At 39.6% G+C, this 19,711-nt stretch overlaps 1 protein-coding gene across 2 annotated transcripts in view; it reads right to left on the bottom strand.

Moving 5' to 3' along the window:
• GRM1 (glutamate metabotropic receptor 1) overlaps positions 1-19,711 on the bottom strand; it is a gene marked incomplete at both ends in the record, with an annotated part of 199,189 nt that overhangs the window by 33,033 nt on the left and 146,445 nt on the right. For both annotated transcript variants that reach the window (XM_081314258.1, XM_081314259.1), the window contains one exon: positions 9,391-9,637. In XM_081314258.1, the coding sequence (XP_081170384.1) occupies positions 9,391-9,637 (247 nt within the window). The remainder of the gene's footprint in view (positions 1-9,390; positions 9,638-19,711) is intronic.

Here is a 19,711-nt window from a genome sequence, read left to right as displayed (position 1 = left end):
TAGGTGGATCCTGGCTCAACAGCAGTTAACTGTGGGAGGATTTAGGATCAACAGTTAAGTATCAGCCAGCAGTGTGCTTTAGCTGCCAAAAAACCTGATGCAGTCCTAGGCTGCATCAAGAGAGGGACAGCATCAAAATCATGAGAAGTGATACTACCACTCTATATCATACTAGTGAGGCTACACTTGGAATACCCCATTCTGTTCTGATCATGAGCAAAGTGTTCCTCTGGATATGTTCCATTTAATAGCTACTCAAAGTTTCCAGGAATTTCCATGTCTGAGCATCACTACCCTAATTTTAACCAGATACAAAAAAAGATGCAAGATTCTTTTATTATAACCAGTTTCAATAAAAATAGTTTTAGTCTTTCTGTAGAGTTGATTCCTGGTCAAATTTACCTGATAGGCCAAGGGAAGGCAACCTTGGCTCTTTTATGACTCGTGGACTTCAACTCCCAGAATTCCTGAGCCAGCTGTCTCAGGAATTCTGGGAGTTGAAGTCCTCGAGTCATAAAAGAGCCAAGGTTGCCTACCCCTGTGCCTTTCACATAATAATTGTTGGCTTGTATGTAATGATTTATTCCCTTTATCAGTACTTGAAAGGAGAATCCTATTCTATATCAGAGATAGATTTTGAGAGCACATTTAACTTTTGTGGAATTACTGGGAATGTGTACTGTAAAATTGCTATTTCACTCCTCTTAAGGCAATCAAAGATGTCTTGTTATAAAATGCCAAGTGAAAAGCAAATGAAAAAATGCTTTATGAGAAATAATTAACAACCTGGGGATGTGAATAAATAAAATATGGTGCTGTATTAAAAAGAGTAAAAAATGTAAAGTATGTGTTGTCTTCTGGGTAAATTATATAAATTATACAGACAAATTATACAGACCAATTTCTATAAGCAAGAAAATGATAGTGAGGCAAAACCAGTTATCTATTAATCTGTGGGATGCCTGTGAACTTTGTTTTTGGCAAGGAACTGCTTCATTCTAAATAGGTCAATTCATATTGAATTTCCTAAGAAAGATAGTTTAGAATTGTATATCTAACTTATAGTTAATTAGATGCTTGTGAGATAATATTGGCAAGAAAGCTGCATTTTAAAGGCCTTCACATTATTGACTAATCCAGGGAACCCTAATGGTTTATAAACAAACCATGAATTAATCCTCCTTCTCCTGCAACTGTCTGATGAATTTTCATAGGACTGGAGGAGATGCTACCCCCTTTTGCTACATGTAGAAGTCCACTTCTGTTTCAATCTTCAAAGATCCTGCCTTCTGTAAATAGAAAGCTAATCTATTCATCTTGTGTTTGCCCCCAGCCTGTCTGTTAAATGGGTGGAAGTCTAAACAATATAGCATTTGCTCTGACTTAAGGAAGTTGCATAGAATGCACACCAAGAATATTGGAACTAAAAAATTAAAAACAAAAACCAACAAACAACAACAACAACAATAATAATAATAATAATGACAAAAAAGTCTGGATAGTGGATGTGGCAGTGCCTGGAGACAGCAGAATAGACAAGAAAGAACTGGAGAAGATAACAAAATACAAAGACCTACAAATAGAAATAGAAAGACTGGCAAAGGCAAGCAAGGGTAGTACCAATAGTAATAGGTGCCTTGGATGCAATCCCAAAACAACTGGAGCACCACTTGAACACCACTGGCATTGACAAATTCGCCATTAGTCAATTGCAAAAGGCGGCCTTACTAAGAACTGCTTCCATCCTGCGACTATATCTATAATACCATCAAACATCCACATCTGCCTATCCCAGGTCCTTGGTAAGGACTCGATAGGTAGACAAAAATGCCAAATCCAGTCTGAACATCTGGCTGACTGTGTGATGATCAATAATAATAATAATAATAATAATAATAATAATAATAATAATAATAATAATAATAATAATAATAATAATAATAATAGAGTTGGAAGGGACCTTGGAGGTCATCTAGTCCAACCCCCTGCTCAGGCAGGAAACCCTATACCAGGGGTGTCAAACTGCCAGCTCGTGGGCCGGATGCATCATGCCGAAACCGCGCCCACCCCCTTGCCAGCAATGGAAAAAAAGTCATGATACGTCGTGAAAACATCACGTGACGTTGCAAATTTGACACCCCTGTCCTATACCATTTCAGACAAATGGTTGTCCAGTCTCTTTTAAAAACTTCCAGTGTTGGAGCATTCACTGCTTCTGGAGGCAGGCTGTTCCACTGGTTAATTGTTCTAACTGTCAGGAAATTTCTCCTTAGTTCCAGGTTGCTTCTAATAACTGGGCCATGGCTTTCGCAAATAAAGTTTCAAAAGGAATGAACCACAACAGAGCCTGAGGCTTGAGGCATGAGCCAGAGACGCCCTGTTGTCTCTTGGTTTCCATTGCCTGGATGTGTTTGCACAAGACCATCCGAGTCAGCCTCTTTGCTTTTGCAGGCTGTCAAGAAGTGTTCCCTGCTCAAAGACCTCCCTTACAAAAGATTTCGGGAGCTAGCTTGCACTTCTGTTGCTTATCAGTGAGAACAAGACTTATGCAAAAGGAAGTAGTGACAAGATGTTGAAACTAATAGAGCAGAATAGAAAAAGAGAGAGAAGGAATCACTAGCAAGTCTAGACAGACAAGCAGGCATTTGAGAGATAGAGATGAGAAAAAAAATGTTGTGGGTGGCAGACAGAGAAGTGTTTTGATTGAAATTCAGAACGAGGAGAAAACTGCAACCAGAAGCTGTGATTTTTATTTTCTATTTTTTGGGACTAGATATTGTGAGAGGAGAAGAACAGATCTGGGGCTGCAGCACTCCTGGTGGCAGCAAAGAGAGAAGGAAAAAGCCTACTTCTTGGCTGCCATCTACTGGTCATCAAGATTGTAACAGTCCAGATCCATTACAAGTAGTCCCCACTTACCAACTGCCTTGTGCAGTGACTGTTCGATGTTACAGCAGTGGAAAAAAAAACCACTTTGCAATCAATCATCTTATTTATGGTTGTTGTGGCATTCAGCAGTCACATGATCACGATTCGCACACCTCACAAACATCTTGTGACAAACAGAATTAATGGAGAAGGCAGAAATAAAATCACAAGCCTCGATCACGCGATCTTTTTGCTTAGCAGTCATACCACTTTGCTTAAAAAGTGATGAGGAAGGGAGGCTGTAAGTCCAACATAGTCACGTGATTTTCTGCAAAGTGACTGCGTAGTTGCTTAGATGTGTAGCTGGATAACAACTAAGTTGCCAGTCCCAATTTTTGTTGCTAGGCAAAGACTACCTGCAGTCTTATGTGGGAGACATATTTTCTGAAAAAGTCATACTTTCTTTTGGGTACACACTTTGACTATCAGCCTGAGGGACACAGAACAAGGAGAGGGTTTTCTCTCTCTCTCTCTTTTTTTTGACACCATGATCAGTGCTTTTTTTGTAAAAGAAAAAGGTGCCGGAACTCACACACATCATACAACCCGCCTTGCCTATCCTACAAGGTTCCATCCATTCTGAGCGTTCAATGAGAAAAAAAGCCCTGACCATGATAAAATGAGACTAAGAACACCCAGGCAGGTAGCTGAGCCTCCGACAGCATACAGAAAGAACAGGTAAAATTCTGTCCAACTAAATTCGAAAAATAAAATGGCGCCCTTAGCAAAGGAACTCCTATTTAATTCTGTGGAGATTCTCAATCATCCAAGTCAACTGAACTTTCATGTTTTTTTTCCCCTTGAAAACGTTTCCCTTCTCATCCAAGAAGCTTCCTCAGTTTTGAAGAAGCTTCCTTTAAAAAAACAACAACACCAATACCCCAAAACTGAAGAACCTTCTTGAATGAGAAGTGAAATGTTTTCAAGGAAAAAACCCAAGGAAGTCCAGTTGCTTCTTGAAAAACACCTTTGGGAAGTCTTGTTCAATACATTAAGAAATATTTTAAGGTGAAATTTAACTCGTGTTTTTTTCCCCAAGCTACAATAATTATAGTATATACTTTATATTCTTGTGTGATGGTGAGGAATCATGACTTGAAGGCAAACAGAGAAAAAACCGTTTCCCTCCCCAGCAAACCCTCCTCCCAAAGGGACTAGGACAAACAAAAGTCTAATCATTGGATCAGTCTTTGAAAATATGTTGATGCTTGTCAATAAATTGATTGTTGTTCCTTTCTGTTGTTTACCAACTGCTACTATTTTTTTTAATGCAGGTGCAAACTGGAGATAATTATCAAAAAACATCTTGGAAGAAGGTCATGGCAAACTCTTCTCTGTTACTGGCAAGAAAACAAGCTGGAGATGGGTATGAAGTCACTAGTAGTCAAGCTCAGCTCAAGAAGACTTTATCTTTAGGTCACCCAAATCATTTAATGAAGTGCTTCCCTCATGAGCAAAGTGCCATTCTGGATCGGTTCCATGTAGGAGTCACTCAAAGATTCCAGGAAGTTGCAGAAGCTAAATTTTAACCTGACTGCTGTGGATTATTAATGACAACCAATATTTTGTGGAGTTGTGTGAAGAACCGATTCAGAGTTATTTTTTTTAAAATTCAGAGATGATTTGACTGAATTACCCTCCAACCTGAACTTTTCATCAGTTCTCCAAATTAATTTTATGCACTAAATTAAATCACTGTTTCCCAACTCAGGTACTTTTGAGCTGAATCAAGCATTTGAACTGAATCAGTTCAATCTGCTGATTCTCTTCAACACAGTAACTCAATTTGTGGGAGGGAATCAATATTTGAATCAAATTCACACAACTCATAAAATCAATTGTTTAAATCAAATCTCCGATGATTCATATACTCCTAATACTTTCACTTGTAAGTGGATTGTAAGCTTTATAACAGACAGGAAGCAGCAGGTGAAGCTAGACACAATCACATCAGATACCTGTACAATTAGCACAGGGTCCCCCCCCCCAGGGCTGTGTGCTCTCTCCACTTCTCTCAGTATACCAACAAGTGCATCTCAAAGTATCCCTCTGTTAAAGTACTGAAGTTTGCAGATGACACAACACTGATCAGTCTCATTCAAGACAATGACGAATCTGCATACAGATGAGAAGTTGAACAACTAGCCTTGTGGTGTGACAGGAACAATCTTGAACTGAATACAGACAAAACATGATAGTAGATTTTAGGAGAAACCTTCCTATTCTACCACCTCTTACAATACTAGACAACACAGTATCAACAGTAGAGACCTTCAAGTTTCTAGGCTCTATAATATCTCAAGACTTAAATGGACACCTAACATCAAAAATGTCATCAAAAAAGCACAACAAAGAATATTCTTCCTGAGCCAACTCAGAAAGCTCAGACTGCCCAAGGAGCTGCTGATATAGTTCTACAAAGGAAAGATGGGTTCTGTCGTTTGCACCTCTGTAACTGTCTGATTTGGCACTGCCACCAAACACAGACACAGACTTCAATGGATAGTTAGAACTGCAGGAAAACAATTGCTACCAGCCTGCCTTCCATTGAGGACCTGTATACGACATGAGCAAGAAAGAGAGCTGTGAAAATATTTTACAGACCCCTCAAATCCTGGACATAAATTGTTTCAACTTCTTCCCTCAAGATGACGCTATAGGGCATTACATGCCAGAACAACTAGAAACAAGGACAGTTCGCGCGCCCCCCATACAATCACTCTGCTAAAAATTAATTCCTATAACACTCTCAAACTACTTAGCAAGGCTGTACTACTATTATTCTTCTAATCTTTCCTATTACTTATCTCCTTATCTTCTTATGAGTATAACTGTTGCTTGTATCTTATGATTTGTATTAATTGTTTTATTTAGTATCCTAGTATGATTTATGTTGTTTGTTTATTTAATATCCTATGACTAAGTTTTGTATCTTATGATTTACGATGAATATATTTTTATGTTGATTATAATCATGATTTATCGCTTGTTGCTTCTATGTACACTGAGAGCGTATGCACCAGAGACAAATTCCTGTGTGTCCAGTCACACTTTGCCAATAAAGAATTCTATTCTATTCTATTCTATTCTATTCTATTCTATTCTATTCTATTCTATTCTATTCTATTCTATTCTATTCTATTCTATTCTATTCTATTCTATTCTATTCTATTCTATTCTATTCTATTCATCTTGTTCAGGGACAGATTTAATAGGCTGCATAGTTCTTAGCTACACATATTGTTGTTCACATCTAAGTTGATTGATTTTTTATTTCTCATCTTTAAGGAATTCCTCTGTGCCATATCCCTATCTGTTCTGGAAGAACAAATTACCATACAGTAGCTTTTCATGCTAAACTAACAGGAAGCCTTCCCCACCAGTTTCACACAAATGTTTAATTACATCTAGGAAAGGTCCAAAGCCAGAGCAGAGTTCCTAACCACCGTGAGTGCTTACCTACCTCCTCCCTGAGGACTGATTAGAACCACTCAAGGAAGAAGTGAAAACATCATAAAACTCCCAGAACTCAATGATGGCCTAGAACAGGGGTCTCCAAATTTTTCACTCTGAGGGCCATAATGGACATTTTGCAAACATTATAAAATCAGTTTTTATAAATGAGTGAATAAAATTTTATTAAACAAATGGGTCTTATTTTGATTCACAACAACAAGAAAAGAGAAGTGAAAAAACAATGCCATGCTTGTATGGACAAATGATAAAAGAAGAATGTCAAACCTTAGCAAACGGGGCATAAAACATAAAAAAACAGAGAGAAGCTCTGCTGAGTCAGGCCAGTGTCCAACCAGTCCAGATAACTTCCCCCACCCACCCAGGGTAAAGGAAGCAGCCCTCCAGTCAGCTTCCTCTTCCTCATCTGGCTGGTCCTGAGCCAGTTCAGGTGGGGTTTTCTTTGCACCCCGGAGGGAGGGGGCAGAAATGATCCAAGGGAGAACAGCACATGTGAAGAGCTGGTGGACTAGAAAGAACCTTGTGGTGGGCTGGATGTAGCCCATGGGAAGTGGCTTGGAGACCCATGGCCTAGAAGGAGGCTGTGGCTGAGGGTCCTGAATGTTACCGATAGTATCAAACATTGCTCCTTCAAGATTAATGCAAGTAGTTACATTCTAATACTGTCAAGCCACTTTATTTATTCATGCCACATACAGAATTATTCCAAATTCTGTATGTGGCATCTCAATAGCTTTATTTAATAAGGTGTACATATTTTATTAAGAAACATTAATATCACACACACATACACACACACACACACACACACACACAGAGAGAGAGAGAGAGAGAGAGAGAGAGAGAGAGAGAGAGAGAGAGAGAGAGAGAGAGAGAGAGAGAGAGAGAGAGAGAGAATTTTAAAATGCAGTGAAAACATCCAACCTTAGTTGTGCTAGGCAGAGTATTACAGACCCCCTAGTTCAGTAGTCTAATATCGATCCACTTCAGCAAATTAAATGCTCCACTTGTAACTCAGGTCAATTAATTCCGCTGATGCTCCTCAAACCACCAGCAGAATCAGCCGAGCTTCACTCATGCCTCATTCCTTCCCCCCCCCAAAAAAAAAGACACCCATGAATTAAGTCTTTGATTCTACTGGCACAAAGACGCTATGTTTGAAATACTTCTTAATTGTAAAGTATCAAAGTGGCACTAGACGTATTCACTTACACTGAATACTAGATAGTAAAAAGAGCAGATAACAAAAATGTGGAGTGTAACTATTAGGCACAACAAAAGACAGCCTGAAGGTCTAAGAATGACAAAATGCTGGAGCAAAGGAGAAGTTCTGTGCTTGCCATTGATAAAATTATATTTAGGAAGAGTATTCTGGTGTAATGCATGATATTAATGGGGACTCAGAGGAGAATCTTGACAGTTGTTAAGCTATGAGCATGTAGACAACTAGAAGAGAGCATGTTCCTAAAGATGCTTTTTCAAAAGGCAACTGAACTTTGCTTTTCCCATTCAGGTGACCCTGAGGGCACAACTGTGCCTCCAAGTGGCCTCAATGACTCTCAGAAAGAATGCTAATGACCAGATGACTGCAAGGAATATAAATCCTTCCAGCCACCATTCAGTCAGAACTGAAGAAGCTTCTTGGATGAGAAGTGAAATGTCTTCAAGGAAAAACAAAGTCCAATTGCCTTTTGGAAAAGAACATTTGGGACAACCATGACTTGGATGACTGAGAATCTCTATAGACATTGAGTATGTTCCTGTAGGGATCTGGGCTTCAGATTATTTCAAGATGAAGACAAGCACCCCTAAACCGAGGGAAGAAGCAAACAGGCATCCAATCTCATTATTTAGAATGAGTGAAAGATGAACAACTCAACCAGAGGAGATTCCAGCAACTAAATTCTTCATTAAAAGAATATTCAGGGTCATCTTTGAAAACAATCTAACATACCACACAGAGCAGTGATCCTTCCCTTCTACTTATGGCTGCAACTGGGGAATTAATCAAAAGTGGTAAAAAAGTATTCAAGGTCACCAAGACCACCTAGGATTTTGCTGACTTGAGACTTTTTCCAAGCCAAAATACAAAGCACTGACTTTTCAAGCCCCTTAGAGATTGGGAACCTGGATATTTTTTTAAAAAAAACCTAGTTACTCCTATATGAATCTAGCAGGTGATAAATATTTTCAGGAGACTTTCTCTAAATGTCTCTGAAGTGAAAACAGGCTGTTATCGGGGACCAAGATATGTTTATTTGATGACAGCTTTGCCAAGTTTAGTCACTAATGTAAACCAAATCTTGTTGCTCATGTTTTCAGAAGAAAATTACACTGTATACACTAGTCCCATGTATCATCTGGGCTTTTATTAATTATATCTAAAAGATAACTGTAGGCTCCTTTTGCTATTTTATAGTCAATCCAGATTTGAGGAATGGGGTAAAAGAAGATAACTCTTCTAGCTTCTTTGTGAGTTTTTTCCTCCTTCAGTTGAAATATACCTATAGTTTTCTTTAATAACATTGAACCTTAGAGATCATCTAGTCCAGCCCACCGCTCAAGCAGGAGAACCTATACCATCTCAGACAAGTGACTGTCCTGTCTCTTCTTAAAAACCTCCAGTGATGAAGTGCCCACGATTTCTGAAGGCAAGCTCTTGAATTGAAATGAATGAATTTATGAACAAAGCCAAGCCAAGCCACCTTTGTACTTCACTGATATCAGTGAACTGGTATATCTCCACTACCCTGTTTCTTTTCTGAAAGAACATCTCAAGCCTTTTAAGGCCACCTTGAATTTGTGAAACAAGAAGAAAATAAATCCTTATGGTCCACAATTATGCTTGTGAGAGATCTTCTTTACTCATTTTAATTGCCTTCATGGAATGTTCTTGTGTATACTACAAATAGTACACAGTAGTAGCAACACAGACATTTATGTTCGGACTTAAGATGAATAAACAATGATGATCTTATAGTGTTGTACCTTCCAGGAGCGTCTCCATTTTCATCAATTCTCACTTCTTCTCCGGAGACTCCAGTGAATGATGAATTTAGGAGAAATTCCAAAAGTTTGCTTCCATCAATTGGCTTCATAGCATCGCACAGTCCAACCTGGCCCTGACAAAGGGCATGATGCATGTTTTCTAAGCCATGAGCCATAGCATAGATTGCATTGATAACAAATCCCATTTTACTGTCTTGGACATAGTTTTCTTCTAAGCTTTCATTGCCTGTAATCAGAAGACAAAATGTTACTCCTAAAATGAAAATAACTTTTTCCCCAGAATGTATTTAGACAGCCAGTAGTTTAAGAAAATTAAATAAATTCCACCATTGCTTCAAATACTCCCACCACAAAACCACCAGGTTTTTGGTCCTCAACCTGTAACTGATCTTCAACATCTCTCACCATTGGCTATCCTATTGTTCTAACAGCTTTTGAAATATGGCAAATTTCCCTCCCCTGCTGTAAAACAATGTGGGGCAATGTATTTTCCAAAATAGTTCTGGAGGGTGTTGCACAGTATCAAAATTTATAGGAGTGATGCGGCAGTGAAAATGATATATTTATTTATTTTACATTTTGAATATTGAAAACATTAGTCCAAGCCTTCCTATCTTTAATCATTCTAAAACCACACACAGGGTAACTTGTAGCAATGAAGGTGGAGTGGTTTTATTGATTTGCAATATGACTTTTGGTGATTTTTTTTAAAAGTAATTCTGGCTCGAAAATAAAAGCAACAACAGGAGAAGGGGTATTGCAAAGCATGGGTGATGTTGATAAATAAGGATTCTTGTCTCTGAGCTGCTTAAAGGCACCATACTAATACAGTAAATAGTAAAATATTAAAGCAGAAACACCCCACATCCAGTCTGCCACTGTAAGAAAAAGAACTCATCTACTCATATAATTTAATGGAAAATCTGCAAAGCAGAGGGAATTTCAAAGGTTCAAGATGGGACTACTATATCTGGGATGCAAAAAAATCAAATGTTTATGAGATGGCAATAAAGCATCAACATTTTCTGTATAGGTTACTGCCATCTAGCGAACCTCTGTATTTTTGAAACACAGATACTTTCAAGCTACGAACCCTATTGCCTTTAGGACCGCTGCATGTTTCTAGCTTGCCAACTGATGTGGGGAGGGAGAAGGGGTAAACTTTGAATCCACATGTGTCCTTATCATCATGAGACCAGAAGTTTTGTTTTGGCGAACTAAAGTACCTTCTCATAATAATTACCGGGATATGTATTGGACCCTCTTCATGGATTACTGCCTTGTCGTGGCGAAGGGGCTTGCGTAATTCAATGAAGCTATGAGCTATGCCATGCAGGGCCACCCAAGACTGACAGGTCATAGCAGAGAGTTCTGACAAAACGTGATCCACTGGAGAAGGAAATGGCAACCCACTCCAGTATCTTTGCCATGAAAACCCCATGGACAGTACCAAAAGGAAAAAAGATATGACGCTGGAAGATGAGCCCCTCAGGTCAGAAGGCATCCAATATGCTACTGGGGAAGAGCAGAGGGCTAGTACTAGTAGCGCCAGAAAGAATGAAGTGACTGGGTCAAAGCCGAAAGGATGCTCAGCTGTGGATGTGTCTGGTGGTGAAAGGAAAGTGCGATGCTGTAAAGATTTTTTCTCCATAGGAACCTGGAATGTAACATCCATGAATCAAGGAAAACTGGATATGGTCAAACAAGAGATGACAAGACTGAACATCGACATCTTAGGAATCAGCGAACTAAAATGGACAGGAATGGGTGAATTTAATTCAGATGACCATCAGGTATACTACTGTGGGCAAGATTCCCTCAGAAGAAATGGAGTAGCCTTCATAGTCAGTAAAAGAGTAGGAAAATCAATACTGGGATACAATCCCCAAAATAACAGAATGATTTCGGTTCGAATCCAAGGCAAACCATTCAATATCACAGTAGTCCAAGTCTATGCCCAACCACCGGTGCTGAAGAGGATGAAATTGACTGGTTCTAAGAAGCCCTACAGCACCTTATAGAACTAACACCAAAAAAATGATGTCCTTATCATCATGGAGGATTGGAATGCTAAAGTAGGAAGCCAAAAGATAACTGGAATAACAGGCAAGTTTGGCCTTGGAGTACAAAATGAAGCAGGGCACAGGCTGATAGAATTTTGTCAAGAGAATATGATGGTCATAGCAAACACTCTTTTCCAACAACCCAAGAGACGGCTCTACACATGGACATCACCAGACGGTCAACACAGAAATCAGATTGACTATGTGCTCTGCAGCCAAAGATGAAGAAGCTCTATACAGTCAGTAAAAACAAGACCAGGAGCTGACTGTGGCTCAGACCAGGAGCTTCTTGTTGCAAAGTTTAGGTTTAAACTGAAGAAAGTAGGGAAAAGCACTAGGCCACTCAGGTATGAATTAAATCATATCCCTGTTGAATATACAGTAAAGATGACAAATAGATTTAAGGAATTAGATCTGATAGACAGAGTGCCTGAAGAACTATGGACGGAGGTTCGCAACATTGTACAAGAGGTAGCAACTAAAGCCATCCCAAAGAAAAAGAAATGCAAGAAAGCAAAATGGCTGTCTGAGGAAGCTTTGCAAATAGCTGAGGACAGGAGGGAAGTGAAAGGCAAGGGAGAAAAAGAAATATACACCCAACTGAATGCAGAATTCCAGAGAATAGCTAGAAGAGATAAGAATGCCTTCTTAAATGAACAGTGCAAAGAAATAAAAGAAAACAATAGACTAAGGAGGACCAGAGATCTCTACAAGAAAATTGAAGAGATGAAGGGAATGTTTCATGCAAAAATAGGCATGATAAAGGACCAAAATGACAGGGACCTAACAGAGGCAGAAGAGATTAAGAAGAGGTGGGAAAATTACACAGAAGAACTATACAAGAATGAGCTTAATGTCCCTGATAACCACGATGAGGTGGTCACTGACCTCGAGCCAGACATCCTAGAATGTGAAGTGAAATGGGCCTTAGGAAAGCTGAGCAACAACAAAGCTAGTGGAGGTGACAGTATTCCAGATGAGCTATTCAAAATCTTAAAAGACGATGCAGTAAAAGTGCTACACTCAATTTGCCAGCAAATTTGGAAAACTCAACAGTGGCCACAGGATTGGAAAATATCAGTTTACATTCCAATTCCAAAGAAAGGCAGTGCCAAAGAATGTTCAAACTATCACACCATTGCACTCATTTCACATGCTAGTAAAGTTATGCTTAAAATCCTACAAGCTAGACTCCAGCAGTATGTGGATCGAGAACTACCAGAAGTACAGGCAGGATTTCGAAGAGGCAGAGGAACTAGAGATCAAATTGCCAACATACGCTGGATCATGGAGAAAGCTAGGGAGTTCCAGAAAAACATCTACTTCTGCTTCATTGACTATGCTAATTGTGTGGATTGCAACAAATTGTGGCAAGTTCTTAAAGAGATGGGAGTACCAGACCATCTTATTTGTCTCTTGAGAAACCTATAGGAGGGTCAAGAAGCAACAGTGAGAACTGGACACGGAACCACTGATTGGTTCAAAATTGGGAAAGGAGTTCGGCAAGGCTGTATACTGTCACCCTGCCTGTTTAACATATGGAGAGCACATCATGAGAAAGGCAGGGCTAGATGAATCAAAAGTTGGAATTAAGATTGGTGGGAGAAATATCAACAACCTAAGATATGCAGATGATACCACTCTAATGGCAGAAAGTGAAGAGGAACTAAAGAGCCTCTTGTTGCGAGTGAAGAAGGAGACTGCAAAAGTTGGGTTGAAACTAAACATTGAGAAAACCAAGATCATACCATCCGGCCCTCTCAATTCCTGGCAAATAGATGGGGAAGAAATGGAGGTAGTGACAAATTTTATTTTCCTGGGCTCCAAGATCACCGCAGATGGGGACTGCAGCCAAGAAATTAAAAGATGCTTGCTCCTGGGGAGGAAAGCCATGGCAAATCTAGACAGCACACTAAAAAGCAGAGACATCACCCTGCCAACAAAAGTGCGTATAGTCAAGGCTATGGTCTTCCCAGTTGCAATGTATGGCAGTGAAAGTTGGACCATAATAAAGGCTGAGCGCCAAACAATTGAAGCCTTTGAACTATGAATGAATGAACCTTTATTGTCAAAGTACAACCATGTATACATTGAGATTGGCTGAGCCTCCCTTCATACCCCCACCCCCCAGCTTACAGTGACACAAACCCTCCATCTTATTACACCATGTGAACTAATTGCACAACACACCGGCCTCGCAAGTCAATCATACATAAAGTTTATAAAAATTATTTCCCGTTCAAAAGCCTAACAGCCCATGGATAAAAGCTGTTTTTCAGCCTGTTGGTGCAGCTGGCTATACTCCTATATCTCCTACCCGATGGTAGGAGAGTAAAGAGATACCGTCCAGGGTGTGAGTCATCCCTGAGAATTTTCCTCACTCTTCCAAGACAGCAAGCCCTGGCGATGTCATCCAGTGGTGTCAGGGGACAGCCCACAATGTCTTGTGCTGTGCTGGAGAAGATTCCTGCGAGTCCCTTGGACTGCAAGGCGATCAAACCGGTCAGTCCTAGAGGAGATCAACCCTGACTGCTCTTTAGAAGGTCAGATCCTGAAGTTGAAACTCAAATACTTTGGCCACCTAATGAGAAGGAAGGATTCACTGGAGAAGAACCTAATGCTGGGAAAGGTTGAGGGCAAGAGAAGAAGGGGACGACAGAGAATGAGATGGCTGGATGGAGTCACTGAAGCAGTAGGCGTGAGCTTAAATGGACTCCAGATGATGGTAGAGGACAGGAAGGCCTGGAGGAACATTTTCTGTGGGGTCATGATGGGTTGGACACAACTTCGCAACTAACAACAACAACAATGTATTGGACAGTGAGACCTGAACTGTCAGAGAGAAGAGGAGGAGAGTCATTTCTCAACGTTTCTTCAGAGCTAGCTTTCACTTTAAACCTACCGTAATTATTCTGGTCATTAAAGATTACATTAGAGTAATTAATGGCTCTGGTGTTTTTCTTAGTTGGGTTTTTCAGCCAAAGGTTGACAGATAACAGCATCTGGCACAATTGGCAATTTGGAAAGTAATTTCTGGGGTGAAGAGTTATTAACAAATTGAAAGTTGCTTCAAAACCTTGTTGGCTTTTCCTTGAAAACATTTCACTTCTCATCCAAGAAACTTCCTCAGTTCTGCTTCTTGGGTGAGAAGCGAAACGTGTTCAACAAAAAAGAAACCCAAGAAAGTTAAAACTGTCTTTTGAAAAAACACCTTTGGGACAACCATGACCTGGATGATGGAGAATCTCCATCACTGTTAACAAACTGTGCTCTTTTTGAATGGACCAGCAAATATCCGTTGGTAGCTGGCGAATGTGAAAGGCCTCTGATGATAATCTCGAAATGGGGGCTGGCTAGCACAGGTCAGGATGCTCTAAAAGGTATTTCACGCTCAAAGTTATTTCATCTCCATATGGTTATGTGGATTAAGAGATGAGTGGCCAAGTCCATACTCCTGAAATTTGTCATCAGTTATTTAAATTTGGGGCAGGGCCTGATAGTTCTATATATTTTGGGATTTCCTTTCACCATGAACCTAATGTCTATTGCGCTACTGCAGAAGAAGACCTGTTTGTTGTCTGCACTAGATGTGACATAAAGCTCTTGGCAAACTCTCTGCCTCTATGGTTCAAAGAAGGAACAGCATTTTAAATCTTAAAACTTGCCTTAAGAAAACTGTGGCTATGTTTTGGAGGTTGATATTTTGACAGTCAGTCAATCATGAAAGCTTAATTAAGCATTTCAGCATTCATAACTGTGCCCGAATTATCTTGATCTGATCTTTCTATGAGAAACCAGCTTGCAATGAAGCACTAGGTACGGTTCATTTGTCATGTTTGCAATTCAGACAGCAGTGGTTCTCCAGTGACCCAAATTGACTCTAGATACTGACTTCCTTACATAGTGCTGCAAAGATTGAGATCAGATGCTGCTATGTCTGAGCCATATCGCTTGGGCATTTCCCATGCAAGTAGCATATTTGTTCTTGTCAGAAGGATGCTTAAGTGGGAAATTATATCTAAATGATGGCATTGCTCATGAATGTTGAATTTGCATGTCAAGTGTAATGAGTTTACCACCATATGATTGTTTCACAGAAGAACATATTCCATATACAGTGGCTGCATATGAAAGACTTTTTAAGGTAAAAAATGCATCAAGCATCCTTACTGCAAGAAAGTAAATTCACATGATTAAAGCCCAACAAGAGTCACAGCAAAGATTTCAGCTAGGGCAGAACCATTTGATTTTATCATATTTATCAGGCCTATCATCCCAAAGATACTTTTTCATGAGGCAACTGGAGTTTCTTGGGGGGGTTTTGAAGGTGTTTTGCTTCTCATCCAAGAAGCTACTTCAGCTCTGACTGGATGGTGGGGAATGGAAGGATTTATATTCCTTGCAGACTGCTGGTCATATGCATTCTTTTAGAGAGTTGTTGAGACCACTTGATGGTTTATCTGTGTCAGCAGGGTCACCTGAGTAGTGCAAATGGGTGTGGAGCCTTCTTGGAACTGTTGAAAGAACTGTGTTATAGACTGGCAATAGAAGATGTCATATCCCTTTCCCTCTGTTGAGAGACCGCTGTTCAATTTTGAGATAGAGGCCTCTTTGACCTCTCTTTCAAACTAGCAGTCCTCTCTGTCCAAAATGTGGACTTTGGTGTCTTCAAAAGAATGGCCTTTGTCTTTTAAATGCAGATGGACTGCTAAATCTTGTCCTGATGGGTTTGTTCTCCTATGTTGTGCCAATCAGGACAACTCTCTAAAAGAATGCAAATGGCCAGCTGTCTGCAAGGAATATAAATCCTTCCATTCCCCACCATCCAGTCAGAGCTGAAGTAGCTTCTTGGATGAGAAGCAAAACACCTTCAAAACCCCCCCAAGAAACTCCAGTTGCCTCATGAAAAAGTATCTTTGGGATGATAGGCCTGATAAATATGATAAAATCAAATGGTTCTGCCCTAGCTGAAATCTTTGCTGTGACTCTTGTTGGGCTTTAATCATGTGAATTTACTTTCTTGCAGTAAGGATGCTTGATGCATTTTTTACCTTAAAAAGTCTTTCATATGCAGCCACTGTATATGGAATATGTTCTTCTGTGAAACAACCATATGGTGGTAAACTCATTACACTTGACATGCAAATTCAACATTCATGAGTTGAATTGTGAAAAAGCATCCTTAGGACAACTATGACCTGGATGATTAAGAATCTCCATAGATATCAGGCCTATTAAAGATATATCTGCACTAGGCTTGCACTTTCATTACTAACCCCATTCTTTATTATTAATACAGATCCTACTGAGGGCTGAACAACAATAGAATATCTTTCTTGAGAAACAACAAGCTGTTTTCAAAAGATTCTCAAATATTCAACATTTTAATATATTAAATCCCAAACTATGAATTAGATTCCTTTGAGTGCATCAAGAAACAGAATTCATTAAGCAAGAGAAGGATTCTATCAGTCAGATACTGCAATCAGAATTAGCTGACTTTCTAGTGCAAACTTATAAAATGCTGGGGTGTACACAAACACATTTCTTACCTCTTACCTCTTCTTAAAGAAAGATACCCAGATTTGAAGATATAATCCTTAACATGCCTAAAAAAGCTTTGATAGGCAGAATGTTCAAAGAGGTAATAAAACGTAGTGATTGGATATTTAGATCAATGTCAAAGGGCCCAGACTGTTCCTCAGAATGTCACTTCATGGTGACAAAGCAAAATTTTAATGAAGGGGGGGAAAAATGTGAATTTTCTTGTGGCTTAAGCCCATCATTTGTCCCTATAATTGCTTTTCTGAAGTTCCATTGTTTCCTATTATCATTCTGATTTCCAGTCCAATTTGTAACACATCCACTGATAGCCATGCTTTCTAACCATCTGGATCAGTTTCTCTTTTAAGGGAAAAAAAGAGATAACTAATTTTTAAAAAGAAGGAATAAGAACAACAGTGACAAGATCACAGTAAGATCAGTGTAGCGTTTTAGTAATCACTCATTGCCTGATGCCAGCCAGTTTTAACAGATACATGTTTAGACAAGTGAACTAGCTCATGTTTGGAATTAACCAGGAAGGGAGAAGAAAAAGAGAACCTGATTTACACAAACTGATGTCAGGTTCTTAAGCCTATAGAGGAGATCCAGTAAACACACTTGCTACATTTTGAGAAATTATTATATAGTGATGAAAAATTAACTAATTGACATGTTCAAAAATCAGTCAGAAAAATTAAAAATCTATTCAGAGCTGAGGTGACAATCAGTTCCCCCTCACATTGTCAGGTACCTCAGAATGTATTTAGCAAAAAAAAAAAACCCTGTCCTTTCACTAGCATACTTGGCTTTATATTGTTACCTGTCTAACATGGAGAAAAACAAGCTGATCATCTGATTCTTTTTCAACTTGGTGAAGTTTATATCCACCTGTCGGAATGCTTTGGATCAGCTATGATATAGAACAAAACTTAAACATAAATAAGTGTTTGGATCAGTGACAACATTTTATTCAAGCAACAACGAAAAGGTTCATGGGTGTTTTAAATTCAGCCAGTCTCACTTGTGTATTTACAGTGCTTTTTTTGTAAAAGAAAAAGGTGCCGGAACTCACACATGTCATACCACCCGCCTTGACTACCCTACAAGGTTCCATCCAAAAAAGGTGCCAGAACTCCGTTCTGAGCGTTCTATGAGAAAAAAAGCCCTGTGTATTTATTTATTTGAATGCTTTTATGCTGTTTCAGTCATTCAACTCTAAGCAGCTTGGAAGTTACTGTACTTTTCAGTTTTTCATTACTAAGAAGGATTTGGGTAACTCATATTCCACTCACCAAGGGGGAAAAATCTATATAGTCCAGTGGTGGGATTCAGCCAGTTCACACCAGTTCGGCAGAACTGATAGCTAATTTTTTGTTGCCCAGGCCCAGAATGGACTTCTAGAAGCAGCATCCATACAGAGAACCAGTTGTTCACATATTTGAATCCCACCACTGATATAGTCTCTAGCCAAGAAGGTACATTTATTTATTCGGCCATCTTGATATTGTCTTTCTTTTTCCTCTCAGGCTCAGAGTTTGAAATTAGGGAAAGTAGAACATTCAGCTTCCACATTCCTTCAGCTGACAATAACACTGATGTTTTAAAATTTAGACCAGGTTAACATTACAATGACACCCTAGCAATTTCATTTAATTTTCAAGGGATTATATCAGAAGCATTAAATGATCTGTCCTCAGCTGATGAGGTTGCGACAAAGTGACATAAGGAAAAATAAAGGGAAGGTTTATTAAGTGACATGCAGGAATTATCGTAAACAAATTGACCTCATTCCTGAGGTAATACTGAGGAAAACTGCTTAGGCTGATTCAGAAGCAGATCAGCAAAAGGGAAGGCATTTCTCTTTCCCATTGGCATAACTGGGCAACCAATGAATCATACCGTAGAGAAAACTCTCACTTATTACTTACAATTTTATCACATTTAGTATCAAGCTATACATTATATTGAATATGCAGCACAGTGACCTTCCCATCTCCCCTGTGTGCAGATCAGGATCGTTATGAAAGGTCAACATAGGTGGAAATCCCCTAAATCTATTTCTTTCTCTTCCCTCCTCCAATGAAATCTAACACTTGTAACATTTCAAATCTTCACACCGCAGGCAGTTCCCAAAAGAAAAGCACTCTCAATTTTAAGTACCGTGTGCACTGGACAGGTTTTAGGAAGTGGGGAAACTGAGGCCATCATTCTAATCCAGTTTGGAGCATCATACATTTATTTGGGGCAGGGGAAGGATGACCTGAATTTGATTTGATTTGATTTGATTGGATTGGATTTATATACCACCCTTCTCCTGAAGGACTCGGGGCAGTGTACAGGGCAGTTAAAACACAATATACAAGGTTAAAATAAATTAAATTAAATTAGCCCCAACAAGTAAATCACATTCTAAAAATTTAAAATCCTAAACCCTAGACCCTCAGTCCAGGCCGGCAAGCTCAAATAACCAAGTTTTCAGGTTGCAGTGAAAGGAGCGAAGGTCAGGAGCCATCCGGAGCTCAACAGGGAGCTGGTTCCAGAGGGCAGGCGCGCCCACAGAGAACGCTCTCCCCCTGGGGGCCGCCAGTTGGCATTCCCTGGCCGATGGCACCCTGAGGAGGCCCTCTCTGTGGGAGTGCACAGGACGATGGGAAGTTGACGCCGGCAGAAGGTGCTCCTGTAAATAATCCGGA

Source organism: Vipera berus (genome assembly GCF_964194415.1).
Source record: "Vipera berus genome assembly, chromosome: 1".
Lineage (NCBI taxonomy): Eukaryota > Metazoa > Chordata > Lepidosauria > Squamata > Viperidae > Vipera > Vipera berus.
This window is presented reverse-complemented; position numbering and strand designations above follow the sequence as displayed.